Consider the following 14260-nt stretch of genomic DNA (forward strand, 5'->3'; position numbering starts at 1 on the left):
TTTCTAAATAAATGTGCTATGTAGGCAGTACCCTAAGAGTCCCATCTTAACCTGCTCTACCTCAAACCAATACAGACTGGCCAAAAGGAGCCTTTATGACATGTTTGGACCATTTAAAGAGCAAGAAAGGTTTTGGCTGGAAGAGTTACTCACTTATGCAGAAAGACGATTTCCACGTTCACATCATCCCTGTCCTTGTGCAGGAAGTCCTTCAGGAAGTTGGACACGCTTTCAAGTGTTATGTGACCACAGACAACTATGTGCCTGTCACAGAAAAGTGACAGTTACTTTTTCAGTGAAAACTAACACACACGCATGCAAATAACAAAGGGTAAAATAAGCTGTTGGCTGAAAAGGGAAGCATTAGACTTTTCCTGATGCTTCTCTAACACCTGAAGTCATCAAAGGAAACCAACAATCCTAGAAGATACTTTGACACTGAAAACACATATGGGCTCTCACATCATGCTGTAAAAGACTATTACAACCAAAATCATTTGGCCAAGTGGTTTAATGAATTTATTAATAAATATTATTATTTATACATGTATATGCTATATTATCTAGTCCATTCCAGAGTCATATTTCTCTCTCCACCTCCATTCCGATTAAGATTTTCTAATTTTTTATGACATAGACCTTATCATGTAATGAAACAACAATCCTCCCCAAAACATTTCTAATTATTTTCCCAGTTATATATCAGTGAAGCAAATGCAAATCTTGACATATTATGGGCCATAAGCAATAAAAAGAGAAATCATGAATTTTCTACTGTAAGTCCTATAGTGGAAGCACTTCACAATAAGTGGACTTTTTTTATGCTGCCATGCAATGCAACTCCCACAGAACTAGAGTCTGTGTAGAAAGTCATATCCACTTGTGCTCCATCTCCACACAATTTCCAGCAGTGTTAAAAGGAAACACTCACATATACAACACTGAAATGGTGTCCACTTCTATATATTTATTTCTTACAGGCTGAGCAAGAGGTCTAACATTGTATCCTTTCTTTAATTTCTTGCTTAATGTGTTGTTAAGCCACTTATTGTCAAGTGTTGTCCAAGTGCTTGTGTTAGCACGCTTTCTTATGGCTCAGTGTTTCTACGACAACGCAGACTAAAGCATGGCTTTCATTAGTCAGAGGAGTACGTGGGAGGTGCTGGTGTTTACAGCACTTCCATTGCTACTGCTCCTGCTTGCCACATTTCTTGCAGCTGTCAGAGAAAGAGAGGGCAGCAGAAGTGTGGATTCAATTTAATTATTAAGGTAGCAGATAATCATTCGGTAATCTGACCTCATTACAACTGATTGAGTCGATATGCTCATTGCAACAATGGAACATTTTTTTCATTGGCTGCCAGCAGGTGGCCAAAATGAAGCAAAGCAATTTCAAGGGCAAAATTTAGACTGCCCAAATCTTACCTACTTCATAATTGTTTTGTGAACATTCCATTAATACAGAAACCTCATTGGCTGGAAGCAACAAATAATAGGTAATAGCAATAATTGCTTATGCAATGTACCATAACGGGCCTGGCCTTGCTTCATAATTTGGTGCTTGACTAAGTATATGAAAACAATGTAATGAACTCATTGGTGAAAGGATAATGATTCAGAACAAAGAATAAATCAACAATATGCATGATGCAGTTAAAAATATCACCATTGTGCACTCTTACTTTTGCAGTGGTGCACGTGGTGACTAGGAAAGCAAAGCACAATGAAGCATTATACTAATCCAGCACACCACAGGGGACTGCTTCACTGTTACCTCTTTGTTTTTAATGAATCCTTTAGCACAGGACTTTACATCTGAATTTAGGAAGACAAGTTTCTCAAACACTTCTTATTTGGCCTTTTAATAACCTTTAACGGCAACCCACCAAAGCATGAGCACGTGGCGTATTGGAAAGCAAACAAAAATCACAGACTGCTCTTTTCTTCAGTTTATAACAGGTCTCTATAAAATTACGTTTAGGCTGTATGATGTCTAATTTACGGCTTGGTCCTACATACCTATTTGCCAGATGCAGTGTTTATTACAACCGAGTGGCTGCTTCAGCTTCAACAAGATTTCATCAGCTCAGAAGCTAGATGATTGGTAAAAACGCATGAAGCATTGGACACATAGAGAGTGAACTTCTCAAAGCAGAAAACAAAACTTTCTTCCCTGTCCCATGAAGTACCAAGCACAGTATCAGCATGCAATGAGCAACAAATGCAACGAACCAAGTGTCTGACCCATTTTAGTGCAAAGAGAGATGCAAGAGTTGCCTTGTAAGGACTTCACAATCTGGCAGATTACCGCGGCCTCTATGCTGGGGCTTAGAGTGGGGTAGGACCTGACCCTGGTTTGGGGAGCTGCGAACTACTTGGCAGCTGCATCCTTCAGCTTTGCCCAGTGCTTATTGGGTAGAGATGAGGGTTCAGCTGACTGTAATGATAGCTCTCTCTCATATGCATGCAAAATAATACTCAAGTCAGATACTGCATCAGCTCTGAAAGTGTAGCAAACTCATTACTCCACATAAATTAATGGAGAGGCTTTTTAAGGGCTATGTTCCCATGGCTGATTCATCCTGTTGGCTCTCTCTTTGTGAATGTAAACACAGCAGAAAAGAGATCACCACGTTATGTCTTGACTTGACTGAACACAGACTTAAATGAAGTAGTCAGTATTTCCTTTGAGGGACACAAATTGTGGTCACAGTAGTATAAAGTCAATAAGAAAAAGGTTTAGAGATAAGAACAGAGTTTTTGGTAAATCTTCTGACTCTCTTTGGGTTTCACATCAAGTAGCAAAGAAAGATCTCAGCAAAAGGCTACTGGAAGGCTTGTGTCAACTGCTCTTGGAGCAGTTCTCACTAGAGACCCCAGGTTTCTCCTAACTGGGCCCCTTCAATTCATCTTCAGTCCATCAACTTAACCTAAAATGAAACAAAATCTGCCCTTAAATTACAAGTCTTCCTTGCAGTCTTCCTTTTTCCTCTGTCAGCTTCTTAAGAAAGTAGAATAGCCATAACCAATGGTCCATCTAGATCAGTTTTCTGTCTCCTGACCATGGATGGTTCCTGATACTTCAGAGGGAATGAACAGAAGAGGGAAATTATCGAGTTATCCAATTCATTTCATCCAGCTTCAATTTCTGGAAGTCAGAGGTTTAGGGGTGCCTGAGCATTGAGTTGAATTATTGACCACCTTGTGTAATAGCCATTGATGAACAGACACTCCATGACCTCTCCTCTGCAACTGGACTCAGAGAAGCTAACAGAATTCTCAGATTTCAGCGTGGATCAAAGAAACAATGAGATTTTGAACTGGGCATTCAAACAAGTAACAGTGATATATGAGGAAGAAGAGAACCCCTAAATACCGAGGACTCAAGAGTACCTTTGTGACACCAGTAAGACAAGACTTGTTATATTACATAGATGGCCAAAAAAAAAAAGTTCTCTGCCAACCTGACTTAGGGGAACATTCCTTACTGTTCCCAAATATTGGAATCAGTTAGACCCTCAGCAAGTGGGCAAGCCCCACCAAACCCCTGAAAAAGAATTTGCTGTAACTCAGGGTGTGTCTAAACTATACCCTTCACCCAGCAGAGGGATGTAAATCAGATGTTATTGAAAGTGCAAATGAAGCCGGGATGCAAATATCCCATGATTCATTTGCATAATGGCGGCTGCTGCTTTTTTTCGAAATGGTACTTTTCAAAACAAACAGCAGTTTAAACAGGGCATTTTCATCAGAAATGCCCCGTTTCGAAAGATTCTGTACTTCCCATGGAAAGCTGTGTCAGAACTTAACTCTTCTAATGGTTAGATACATTTCTCTAATTTTAAGCCTAAAGCTACTGATGTGCAGTGGATACTATTTATTCTTGTGTCCAACGAGGCACTTAAATCCTCTTGTTTGCGGGTATTTATCTCCCTAATGAGTATATAGACAGCAATCATATCTCCCTCCTAACTCGTCTGACTGGTTTCCCTTTATTCTTTCTGAATTAGCCCCGTCCATCAACTTAACCTCAAATGAGTCTACAAGTCTTCATAGTCCAGGGTTTGCAGGTTTTGTCTCCCTGACAGATTCTTTAGAGGCAGCCTGGAATGGGCGGTAGCCCCTCCTCTGTCCTAGACCTTTCTGCCTCCCCATCTCTCTCCATTTGTCTTCCTTAATAGATGAGCTTGATTTTCTTATTGGTCCCACCAATGTTTACAAGGCCCCACAATTGGCAGATCAGGCAGCAATGCTGGGGATGTGGCCAACCTCATTGCCTGTAAATAGGGAAGACTCTCCTCCCCATTCTGCCTCTGTTCAGTTTTGAAAAATCTCATGACGCTTTGTCACTCAGGTTTTGTTCCAAAACTTCTCACATGGTGTTTCCCACATAGTGTGGTTCTCCTTGAGGGGTTCTGCCAGTGAGGGACAGCTTTAAAGAGCAATTAATGGTTGCCTCATCCTCTTTTCTAGCCACTTGTGAGGTTGCATGGGTTAGCTTTGCAAGAGTCACACATGAATTATGCCTCAGAAAGCACCTCAAGTCTGACTTTCCCCTATGTAATATGTGGGTGAACCTAGTCCATAAGCTTAAAAACTTACAAATGAGGGATGAGCAAACCTCAAAAGCTTCACTTTCTGTTGGGATACACTTATTCTCGATGTTTAATAGAACATTATATGTAAACTGTGAACCTGCCACCATCTGCCATTTGGAGGTAGTAGTGTTGTACTGGTTGGTATTCAGGCAGCTTGCCTGCATCTATTCCTAAAAACACTCCCAGGAATTGTAGAGGCATAAAAAAAGTGAACAGTAATAGCAAAAAATAAGCAGTTTTAATCCTAAAAGTCACAGTAAATGGGACTTATTTGCCCCTCCCTAGTTAGGAGTTGATATTTCATTTTGTTTATTGGAATAATATTTATGGCAACAGGAAAAATTCAAGTGTTTAGGTAACTGCATTTTATTATTGCTTTTTACTGTCCTTAACACTTAAGATTCCACTTGCTCTGCAAAGACTTCCAGGAACAATTCCATAGGACAATATTGTCTTCCTAGAGAGGAAAAAAAAAGGCACTTCCTTCCTGGAGGAGAAGTGGGACGGCAGACATGCTGTAACTCACAACTGTAATTTTTGTATTTTTAATTAACTACCGTATTTTATAAGAGAAAACTGAAGACCAGATACTGGCTGTAAAACCATCAGCCAAGTTGGTTGCAATTCGGAGGTGAACTCTTACAGCAGGATCTCAAGCATTTGGTTAGATTCTCAAGTGCTTTGCTGCTCAGACAGTCATTTTGTCATGCATAAAGCATCAGAATTCCAATTCAGTAGTGTTTTACATCCACTTTACCCTGGTGTTAAAGTACTGCATAAGGCTCTAGGCAGTGTAGAAGTAGGACCATAGATTTCTTGTACATAAGCACAAGGACTGGAATCATGCAAAAGTCACAGAATGCATCGGAATTAGGTATTCCTTACACACTTATGTTCATTATCTATCCCCTTGCATCTTTGCTTTGCCTTATAATCGTATTAGTTGTCAGATACAATTCAGAGCAATTTGGACAGGGAATTTCTGGCTTCAGAATAACTAACTAAATTTTAAAAAATCTCCCTTTAACATAAGTGATATTTTTGCTTAGAAGAGAGATTGATAGAAAACAGATTGCCTTCTTGCCCAAGGAGAGTTATTAGGTACATTATAACTTAGAAACACTGGAAAACCCATGTTGTTCCAATCTGTCCTGTATCTGATTTGAAGATTTACAGCTTCCTCTTTTTCTGCCAATAATCATTCCCTTCCCTTGCATCACCCATATTTTTTCCATACAGTGATTTTTTTTTTTTTACAAAAGCCAACATATTGAAAGTGTTTTGAATTCTGTTTGAATTGATTGATAGTAAAATACCATTTAGTAACTCAGAATCTGGGCTAACAGACTTCCTGTGGTGGGAGTATACTTTAAAAGGCATTACCAAGAAATTTATTCTGAAATACAGGCTTTGGATTAAAAAAAAAAACAAAATCAAAGACAGCATTAACCAAAATTGCTTTGTTGTATTATGCTTCCAAGTTTCAGTTAAAGTTCTTTTTAATTTCAAAATTCACCTTATAGTGCTGAAAACTCAAGCATTGTTGCCCTGTCTTATAGATCCTGATCCTGCAATTTCATCTACTCTGGTAGATGCTAGCGCTCATGTGCAGATGACTTCAAAAGGATACCATGTTGGTGTGAATGAATAATTATAAAATGAGGGCAATGTCTTATGAATGAGAACAAGCCACTGAATCTGGCTATATAAGCAGAGCAATGAAATTTGAGTAACACAGAAATATAAAATTACCATAAATGGGTAAAAATAAATTAAGATTTTAAAAATTATTTTCTTTTCAACAATTAGTAACACGAGTAAAGAAATATTTTATAAGTAACAGTCAGATTTCAACCTTTGTGATGACTCAGATGCATCTCAGAATTTAGGCAATAGCTTTTAACCTGAATTAAAGGTTGACTGAAAGCTGTAATGTCATCTCTCATAATATTAATTTAGTGGATTATTTTGATTCTTTACATTTTTGGGAAAGAAACAAGAGTAGGTTGATTATTTCAGATATCTTTGTTGTTATTAAATGTTCATGGACACTAAATTCATTCTATCTTTGTAATAGTGTCTTTTGGTGGAATTACTCCATTGTGATGCAACTGCTCCAAGAAATCAATGCAATCTCATAGGCTAAAGGTCTTTGTCCTGAAAAAGGATCTGTAACATGATAACTCTCTGCTAAAGGCTGTAGGACTGAGGTTAGCCAACTCTGATCACTACAGAGGCACACCTGAATTGCATGAGAAGCTTCCTTATACCAGAGCAGCAGGATGGAGCTAAAAAAAGGAGAAACTAGTTGTCAGAGGGCAGGTTTCCAGACAGAAAGGGCTGGGACTGGCAGCTTTGGGTGGAGAAGACTAGGACAGAAGAAGTCTATGTGGGACAGAAGAACCAGGGCTGAGTATTAACATTTGTGCTCTAGCTATGGACTTTCTTTTGGGACTCCAAGAACCATTATTAAACCATCCCCAGGTGGAAGGACTGTTAGCCATAGGAGCAAGAGCATGGAGTTCTCAAGGGCCCCACCAGAGGGTGCCTGCCAACCGACCCCTAGCTACAAAACGGTGCTCAGCAGGAAGCAGGTCTTCTACAATTGGTGTACTCTGCAGCATTCATGATCCCCACTCACAAAGGAGGAAAATGGAAACTGTAGGAGCAAGAGTCAAACAGAAGATGGAGGACGTTTTCTGCTCATTCATTGAAGGCAGAAAAACTCAGATGTTCCTCCTGCCACTTTTGAAAAGTCAAACACGGTCTGAGTACAGTTTGCCGCCCAGCAGCAGGATCAGTATCTGAGACATGAGCCACTGGAGCGGTTTCTGCAGCAACGAGAAGGGTTGCCATTTTTGGCTGGGAGTATTTGTGGAGATTTCATTGCATGATCTAATCTTTAATTAAAGATGAATCTTTAATTCCTGCAGACGCCAGGCCAAACTTCTAGCACTAGGTTAGGGGTTGGCAAGGCTGGGGCCTGAGAACAATCCTGAGATTTTTTCTCTGAGCCTTTGAGAGGATTGCCCGTGTGAGAGCGGGAAGACTCCCAGGGCAGCTCCATTGTTCCTTGGGGAGGCTGAAGCTGTTTATTGAGCTTTGAGTGGCCCACAGTCAAACTTTTACCCTGAACTGAAAGCCGCCATGTTGGATACATTCGGACAGACACCAGAAGCATCCTGGCATAAGTTCCACATTGAGCCGTTTCCATGGAGAACACGGCTCTGTGTGGTAAAGCAGAGGTTGCAGGGCCGGGCTGATTGAAGGTGGCTTCTAGATGCCAGCGCTCTGGGAAAAGCCAGGGACCTAATTATTTGAGAGCAATTCTTGAAGGTTCTGCCTGTGGGAGCTCAAACTTGGATGAAGCCGTTTGGCAATCTTCTGGGGGCTGAAGCAGTGGAAAGAGCAAAGGCTTACTTGGAGGATGAAGGAGTCATGAAGCTAGAGCTACAGGCTCAATTTACACAGCTTCTCTGTACCTCTGGGAGTCCATTCTTTTTACAGGGACATAGTCCAATTCACCTCTCATTTCCTCAGAATTTCCGATCTCAAAATTACTATTAGCATTATAAAAACAGTATACATTATACAGAGATGTGGCTCTGTCTTGGTGAAACCCTTTGCATAATCAGGGATGGAATTTGTTGACTTGTGTATTGAAAGGTGGGTTATATTATCTTTTAGAGAGGCACTGGCTCCCTACAAAGTATGCTACAATTGTGATAAAAGGTCCTTAAACCACTACCATTACCGCCAAATGTACAAGTGGGTTAAGGCAAAGAAAAAGGATAACTAAAACATCCATATTCCTGAAGTGAGATAATTAAGAACACACAGTTAATCCATGTAAACTGCACTGTAAATGAAAACAGCTCCATCCCAAACAAGATTCTGCCAAACAGATCTCATATCTCTTTACTTGTACCTCCTCCAGAGAAGCCAATATGAAATGCAAACCTCTTGGCTGTTTATTTTTAGAGAAGTTATATACATTTTATTGGAAGAAATATAAAGAATGTGAAGGGGGAAAAATTGCCCTACCTACTGTCATAATAAATCAGAGAATGAACTGAAAATTCCACTCAGCATTCCCTGAATGCATTGTGTACACTTTGTCAAGTAAGTTAATAAAATGTGGCAGATATTGATCTAGATGTCTCTTTAAAAGTATAATATTTATATCAAGTACATATGCTTTAATCTCTTGTCTAACTTCCTGCTTAGTCTTCTAGTCGTGCCCTTGTCTAATGGCCATCCTCCCTCTGCACAATAGTAGCAGGATGATAAAGTTGGAAATGAAACAGAGGGATGTTTGATGAGCCTACCAGTATTCTATCATTGTAATGTGAGGGGAATTTGGTTAGTACCAAATGTTTATGCTTTTCCTATTCAAAAATATCAGAATCACTATCTAAAAAACTGTCTACAGTTCTCATCGGGGATTGGATATACTGGTATTTACATGATTTAAACATGCACTCTAACTGGATTTCAACTATATTGTCATGTGCTTTTGCTTTTTTTATGACTTATGTACTATCACTCAAGACTTCACTCAACCAGGTTCTGATTCAGCAAAGACTTCATGCATGTGCTTACATCCATCCCTTCTCATTTAAGATGTACCTAATTTTATTATACTCCCCTTTCCTGGATAGGGGAGGAGGGCAAAAGCCATCTTTGCATTCCTTCACTTGGGCTCTTGTACCAAGCAGAGTGTGGTTGAATGTGATTATTTAGATTATTAGACAAAGGAGACCCATCTACATATACTGAGAGCTTGGCCTTTTATTTATTTTTAATACTGCAGAGGATACAAGAAACAAAGGGCCTGACTCGCCACGGTTTTGCATCTGATGCAGCCATTGGTACCTATGAAACAAACATAAAATGCTACCAAATCAGAACATAGCATTTTAACATGAAAAATTACTTGCATTTCCTAAACCTCTGTAAAATACAGTATGTTGCTACATGCTGATGCCAAGATCAAGTCCAAGAACTCCTCAAGCAGAAGGGATAATGGAAAAAACACAAGAACATAACACAACATGTAGTTTCCATGACACTACTTTGAACCTAAAACTAAAGCCCAGACACATGCAAAAATCCCTATTTTTATCTGCATCAGGACTTTCAGATCAAGGTTATGCAATCAGAGCTAACCAGGAAATATACCTTTATCAGATAGTATAACAACATAGCTATTGCTGAATCACTCACTAATTTATTTTTTGGCAGAGATGCCACTGGTATGCTGTCCCATATCTTGTGACAGTCAAAGCTTGAGTAGTAGTACTTTAAAATATTATGCACTGACGCTTTTAAGTTCCTACTTAACTGATTTTTATTGCAAGCATGTGGAGTTACAGCTACTATTTTTACCTGACTCTTTGCTCTCGTTCAGCTATTTGTTATAAAACAGAGTTTCGTTACAAAATTTCTCTGTAGCACTGCCCAGTTTCCTGACCTGTAAGTATGCTCTTATTAGGCAGGGTGAAATATCTCTATTCATGTGGTTACAGAAAGTCATTTAAAAATTAATCCTGTTTAGTTTAGATGGCCTTTACTAATGATATATGTCTCTTGAGACTAAAAAATGCCTACTACATAGGTCTACCTAAACCTAAAGTTTTATCATACATCTACAGAGGATCAAGAGGGACTGCCAGGCATGCCTAGCTTTTATCATGTAAGCTTTGGGTATAGTAACTTGGATCCCTACATTCATGCCCATTAGTTAGAATGGCCTTGAGCCTACCACACATTAGTAGGCTTTACATGGTTAGCTCAAAAGCAAACTTTGACCTTCTCAGAGAAATGATGGGCAGGATCCCCTGGGATGCTAATATGAAGGGGAAAGGAGTAGAGAGAGCTAGAAGTATTTTAAAGAAGCCTTATTGAAGGCACAGGAACAAACCATCCTGATGCACAGTAAGAAAAAGCAAATATGGTAGGCGACCAGACTGGCTTACTAGTGAAATTCTTGCCGAGCTTAAACACAAGAAGGAAGCTTACAAGAAGTGGAAACTTGGACAGATGACTATGGAAGAGTATAAATATATTGCTTGAGAGTGCAGGGGAGTAATCAGAAAGCCAAAAGTGCAACTGGAACTGCAGATAGCACGGGATGTGAAGGGTAACAAGAAAGGTTTCTGTAGGCATGTTAGCAATAAGAGGGTTATCAGGAAGCTTGTGGGGCTCTTACTGGATGAGGGAGGCAGTGACAGATGATGTGGGAAAAGCTAAAATAGTCAATGCTTGTTTTGCCTCTGTCTTCACAGACTAGATCAGCTTCCCATACCACATTCCATAGGCAATGTGGTATGGGAAGGAGGTGGGCAGTCCTTGGTGGAGAAGAACAGGCTAAGTACTATTTAGAAAAGTTAGACATACACAAATCCATAGGGCGACATGTAACGCATGGGAGGTTCTGAGGGAGTTGGCAAATGTCATTGCAGAGCCTTTGACCATTGTTTTTGAAAACTCATGGAGATTGGGAGAGGTCCCGGATGATTGGAAACAGGCAAATGAAGTGTCCATCTTTTAAAAAGGGAAGAACAATAATCCAGGGAACCAGTCAGCTTTACCTCAGTCCCCGGAAAAATCATGGAATCCATTTTGAAGCACTTGGAAGGGGGAAAGACATCTGATTAGCTTCTATGACGAGGTAACTGGCTCTGTGGACATGGGGAAGTCAATGGATGTGATATACCTTGACTTTAGCAAAGCTTTTGATATGGTCTCCCACAATATTCTTGCCAGCAACTTAAAGAAGTTTGGATTGGATAAATGGACTGTAAGGTGGATAGAAAGCTGGCTAGATTGTCGGGCCCAACAGGTTGGCAGTCGCTTTCAAGTGGAGTGCTCCAAGGATCCGTTGTAGGGTCAGTTTTGTTCAACATCTTTAATAATGACCTGGATGAGGGGATAGATTGCACCCTCAGCAAGTTTGCAGATGACACTAAGCTAGGGGGAGAGGTAGTTTCGTTGGAGGGCAGGGATAGGGTTCAGAGTGACCTAGACAAATTGGAGGATTGGGCCAAAAGATATCTGATGAGGTTCAACAAGGACAAGTGCAGAGTCCTGCACTTGGGACGGAAGAATCCCAAACATTGTTACAGGCTGGGGACCAACTGGCTAAGTAGCAGTTCTACAGAAAAGGACCTGGGGATTATAGTGGATGAGAAGCTGGATATGAGTCAACAGTGTGCCCTTGTAGCCAAAAAGGCTAATGGCATATTAGGGTACATTCGGAGGAGCATTTCCAGCAGATCTAAATAAGCTATTATTTCCCTTTATTCAGCACTGGGGAGGCCACATCTGGAATATTGTGTCCAGTTCTGGGCCCCGCACTATAGAAAGGATGTGGATGCACTGGAGAGGGTTGTAGCCAGACAGGAACCCCCCCTTGTAACATCCATTTTTGCTTGCCTGGAGCATACAGGGCACACAGAGCAGAAGGCCCAGGCTGCTGTGACCGTGAATGGCTATAAACAGAGATATGCCAATTGCTGACCAAGAGGCTGCCAAGGAGTGCCCTTGACTGAAACCCATATTGATACGAACACACATCCATCCGTGGGGGGAGGAATCTCTCGCCCAGTAAAAAATGTCTAGTGCTCACAATTTAGTTATCTCTCTTGCAAGTGTAAATTAACTTGAAACTTGCTTGTAAGAACTGGCGCCAAAAAACGGACCAGTACAATTCGGCATCTTAGATAAGAAAGAGAATACGGGCCCCCAGGGGTATAAAGATAGGTCCAGCAGCGCATTTGCTTTGAGTGTCAATCTACCATCTATCTGCTGGTCGGGTTAGGTGTTTGATCTCCCGAGGTTCCAAGGGGACGCCCACCTCGTATTCGTCTTTCCTAGGAATTGAGAGACCGGCCCTGGCCTGACACGCTGGAGTCGAGAGGCACAGAAAGGGGTAAAAATTGTACCTGGATGTGGTCCTCTGCTTAAGTATATATATACATAGACTTAGAGCTCTTTAAAGATTAAGCTGTCACTTGGTACCATTATTTCTATTTTCTATCTTTACCTTTTTCCTGTGATCATTTTTAAAATCTGTATTTGTTAGCATTTAAGAAATAGAGCAATAGCCATTGTAACCATATGCTTTTATAAGTCTTTTAATAAACCTGTAACTGTTTAAGCTTTAACCTGACTCCTCCAGTTGCTGTAACAGAACCAAGCACAATTTAAAAGAACTTCAGCCGGTCATAAAGGGACAGACATAGGGAGAGCTTGGGCATTTGGATCTGTGTCACTCCCAGGTGACAAGATCCATTGGGGCACCTTTCCAGCCTTTCCCAGGCTGCCCGCTGCGAAGGAACTTTGTGTTCTAGCAGTTAAAATCTAAGGTGTAATAAGCTCTTCCTATATAACGGGGCATCTGTTGGCCTGCTGGCCACCCTCTGCGACGGGACCCCGGTCCTAGCAGTAAAGACACGGACGTTAAACCTTTTCTCAGAAGCATACACACACACACTGCCCTGACCGTCGGCTGACAAGGGTCCAGCGGAGGGCAACCAAATGATTAGGGAGCTGGAGCACATGACCTACGAGGAGAGGCTGACGAATTTGGTTTTATTTAGTCTGCAGAAAAGAAGAGTGAGGATAGCAACCTTCAACTTCCTGAAGGGAGGTTCCAAAGAAGATGGAGTCATTATAAGAAAGGGATATTAGGTCCCTCCTCCCTAAAGTCTCCTTTCTGGAAGGCAATATGTTAACTTTCCTTAGATGACGGGTTTATAGGCCTATTCCATCTGGTGAAATTTTCACTAACTCACCATCTGGCATGGACTAGTTACTTGGGCAAACACTTTTGAACTCTGGTACTTAAAGTTCAGATTTTATTCATATTTAAGCACCTAAATGTAAATGACCGGATTCTCAAATGTGCTAAACTCCTGCAGATGCCACTGAAATCACTGGGAGCTGTAGGTGAGCAGGATCTTTGAACATCTGCCCAGTTTTACTCTTAGGAGTCTAAGTGTCGAGTTTCATTTTGGAAATGCTGATCTTGACTTTTGGGGTTCAGAGACCTTCCATCAATCACATATAAAGATACTAATTAGTGGGAAATCTTTTAGCTTTTTGGAAGTTTCTCCTTTTCCAGTCATGTTTGCTGTCTCTGTAATCATGAATCCTGCTGAAACTGGTAGATATTTTTCAAACTGGTACATATTTTTAAGGTCACCTCTTGTTTGTTCCAAAGCAATTGGGTAATTTGGGGATTAATTAGTACTCGTGAAGCATGCTGAAAGTGAAAAGTCCTATAACAGAGTACAGTTAGTACATCAATACCAAGCAATGCATTCAAATATGAAAAACAAGATCAGAGATGTCACCTCTGACACAGAATTTTATTTATTTTTCGGCCAATAAATCAATGCAGAAATTAAGAACCATGAAAGAATAATCTGAAACTCTTCCTTTGATGGAGAGGTTGGAGCTTGGAGAACAGTAACAGACAGTTACCCACCCCCAGGACACTGGAACTCCTGGGCTGGGTTGCACAATTGCTCCAGCCCAGGGTAGCCCGCAGGCCGGGAGTTTGAGACTCGTGGTCTAGCTGAATCAACACTGGGGGGTTAGGTTCACCTATCTACGGCATTCAGGGTGCAAGATTTTTCACAGCCCTGAATGATGGA

General features: G+C 40.8%; 1 protein-coding gene across 20 annotated transcripts in view; it reads right to left on the minus strand.

Moving 5' to 3' along the window:
- The window catches only part of KCNMA1 (potassium calcium-activated channel subfamily M alpha 1), a 755813-nt gene that overhangs the window by 204741 nt on the left and 536812 nt on the right, over positions 1-14260 (minus strand). For all 20 annotated transcript variants that reach the window (XM_075934712.2, XM_075934716.2, XM_075934715.2 and 17 more), the window contains one exon: positions 154-264. In XM_075934712.2, the coding sequence (XP_075790827.1) occupies positions 154-264 (111 nt within the window). The remainder of the gene's footprint in view (positions 1-153; positions 265-14260) is intronic.

Source organism: Pelodiscus sinensis, chromosome 8 (genome assembly GCF_052426305.1).
Source record: "Pelodiscus sinensis isolate ZL-2025 chromosome 8, ASM5242630v1, whole genome shotgun sequence".
NCBI lineage: Eukaryota > Metazoa > Chordata > Testudines > Trionychidae > Pelodiscus > Pelodiscus sinensis.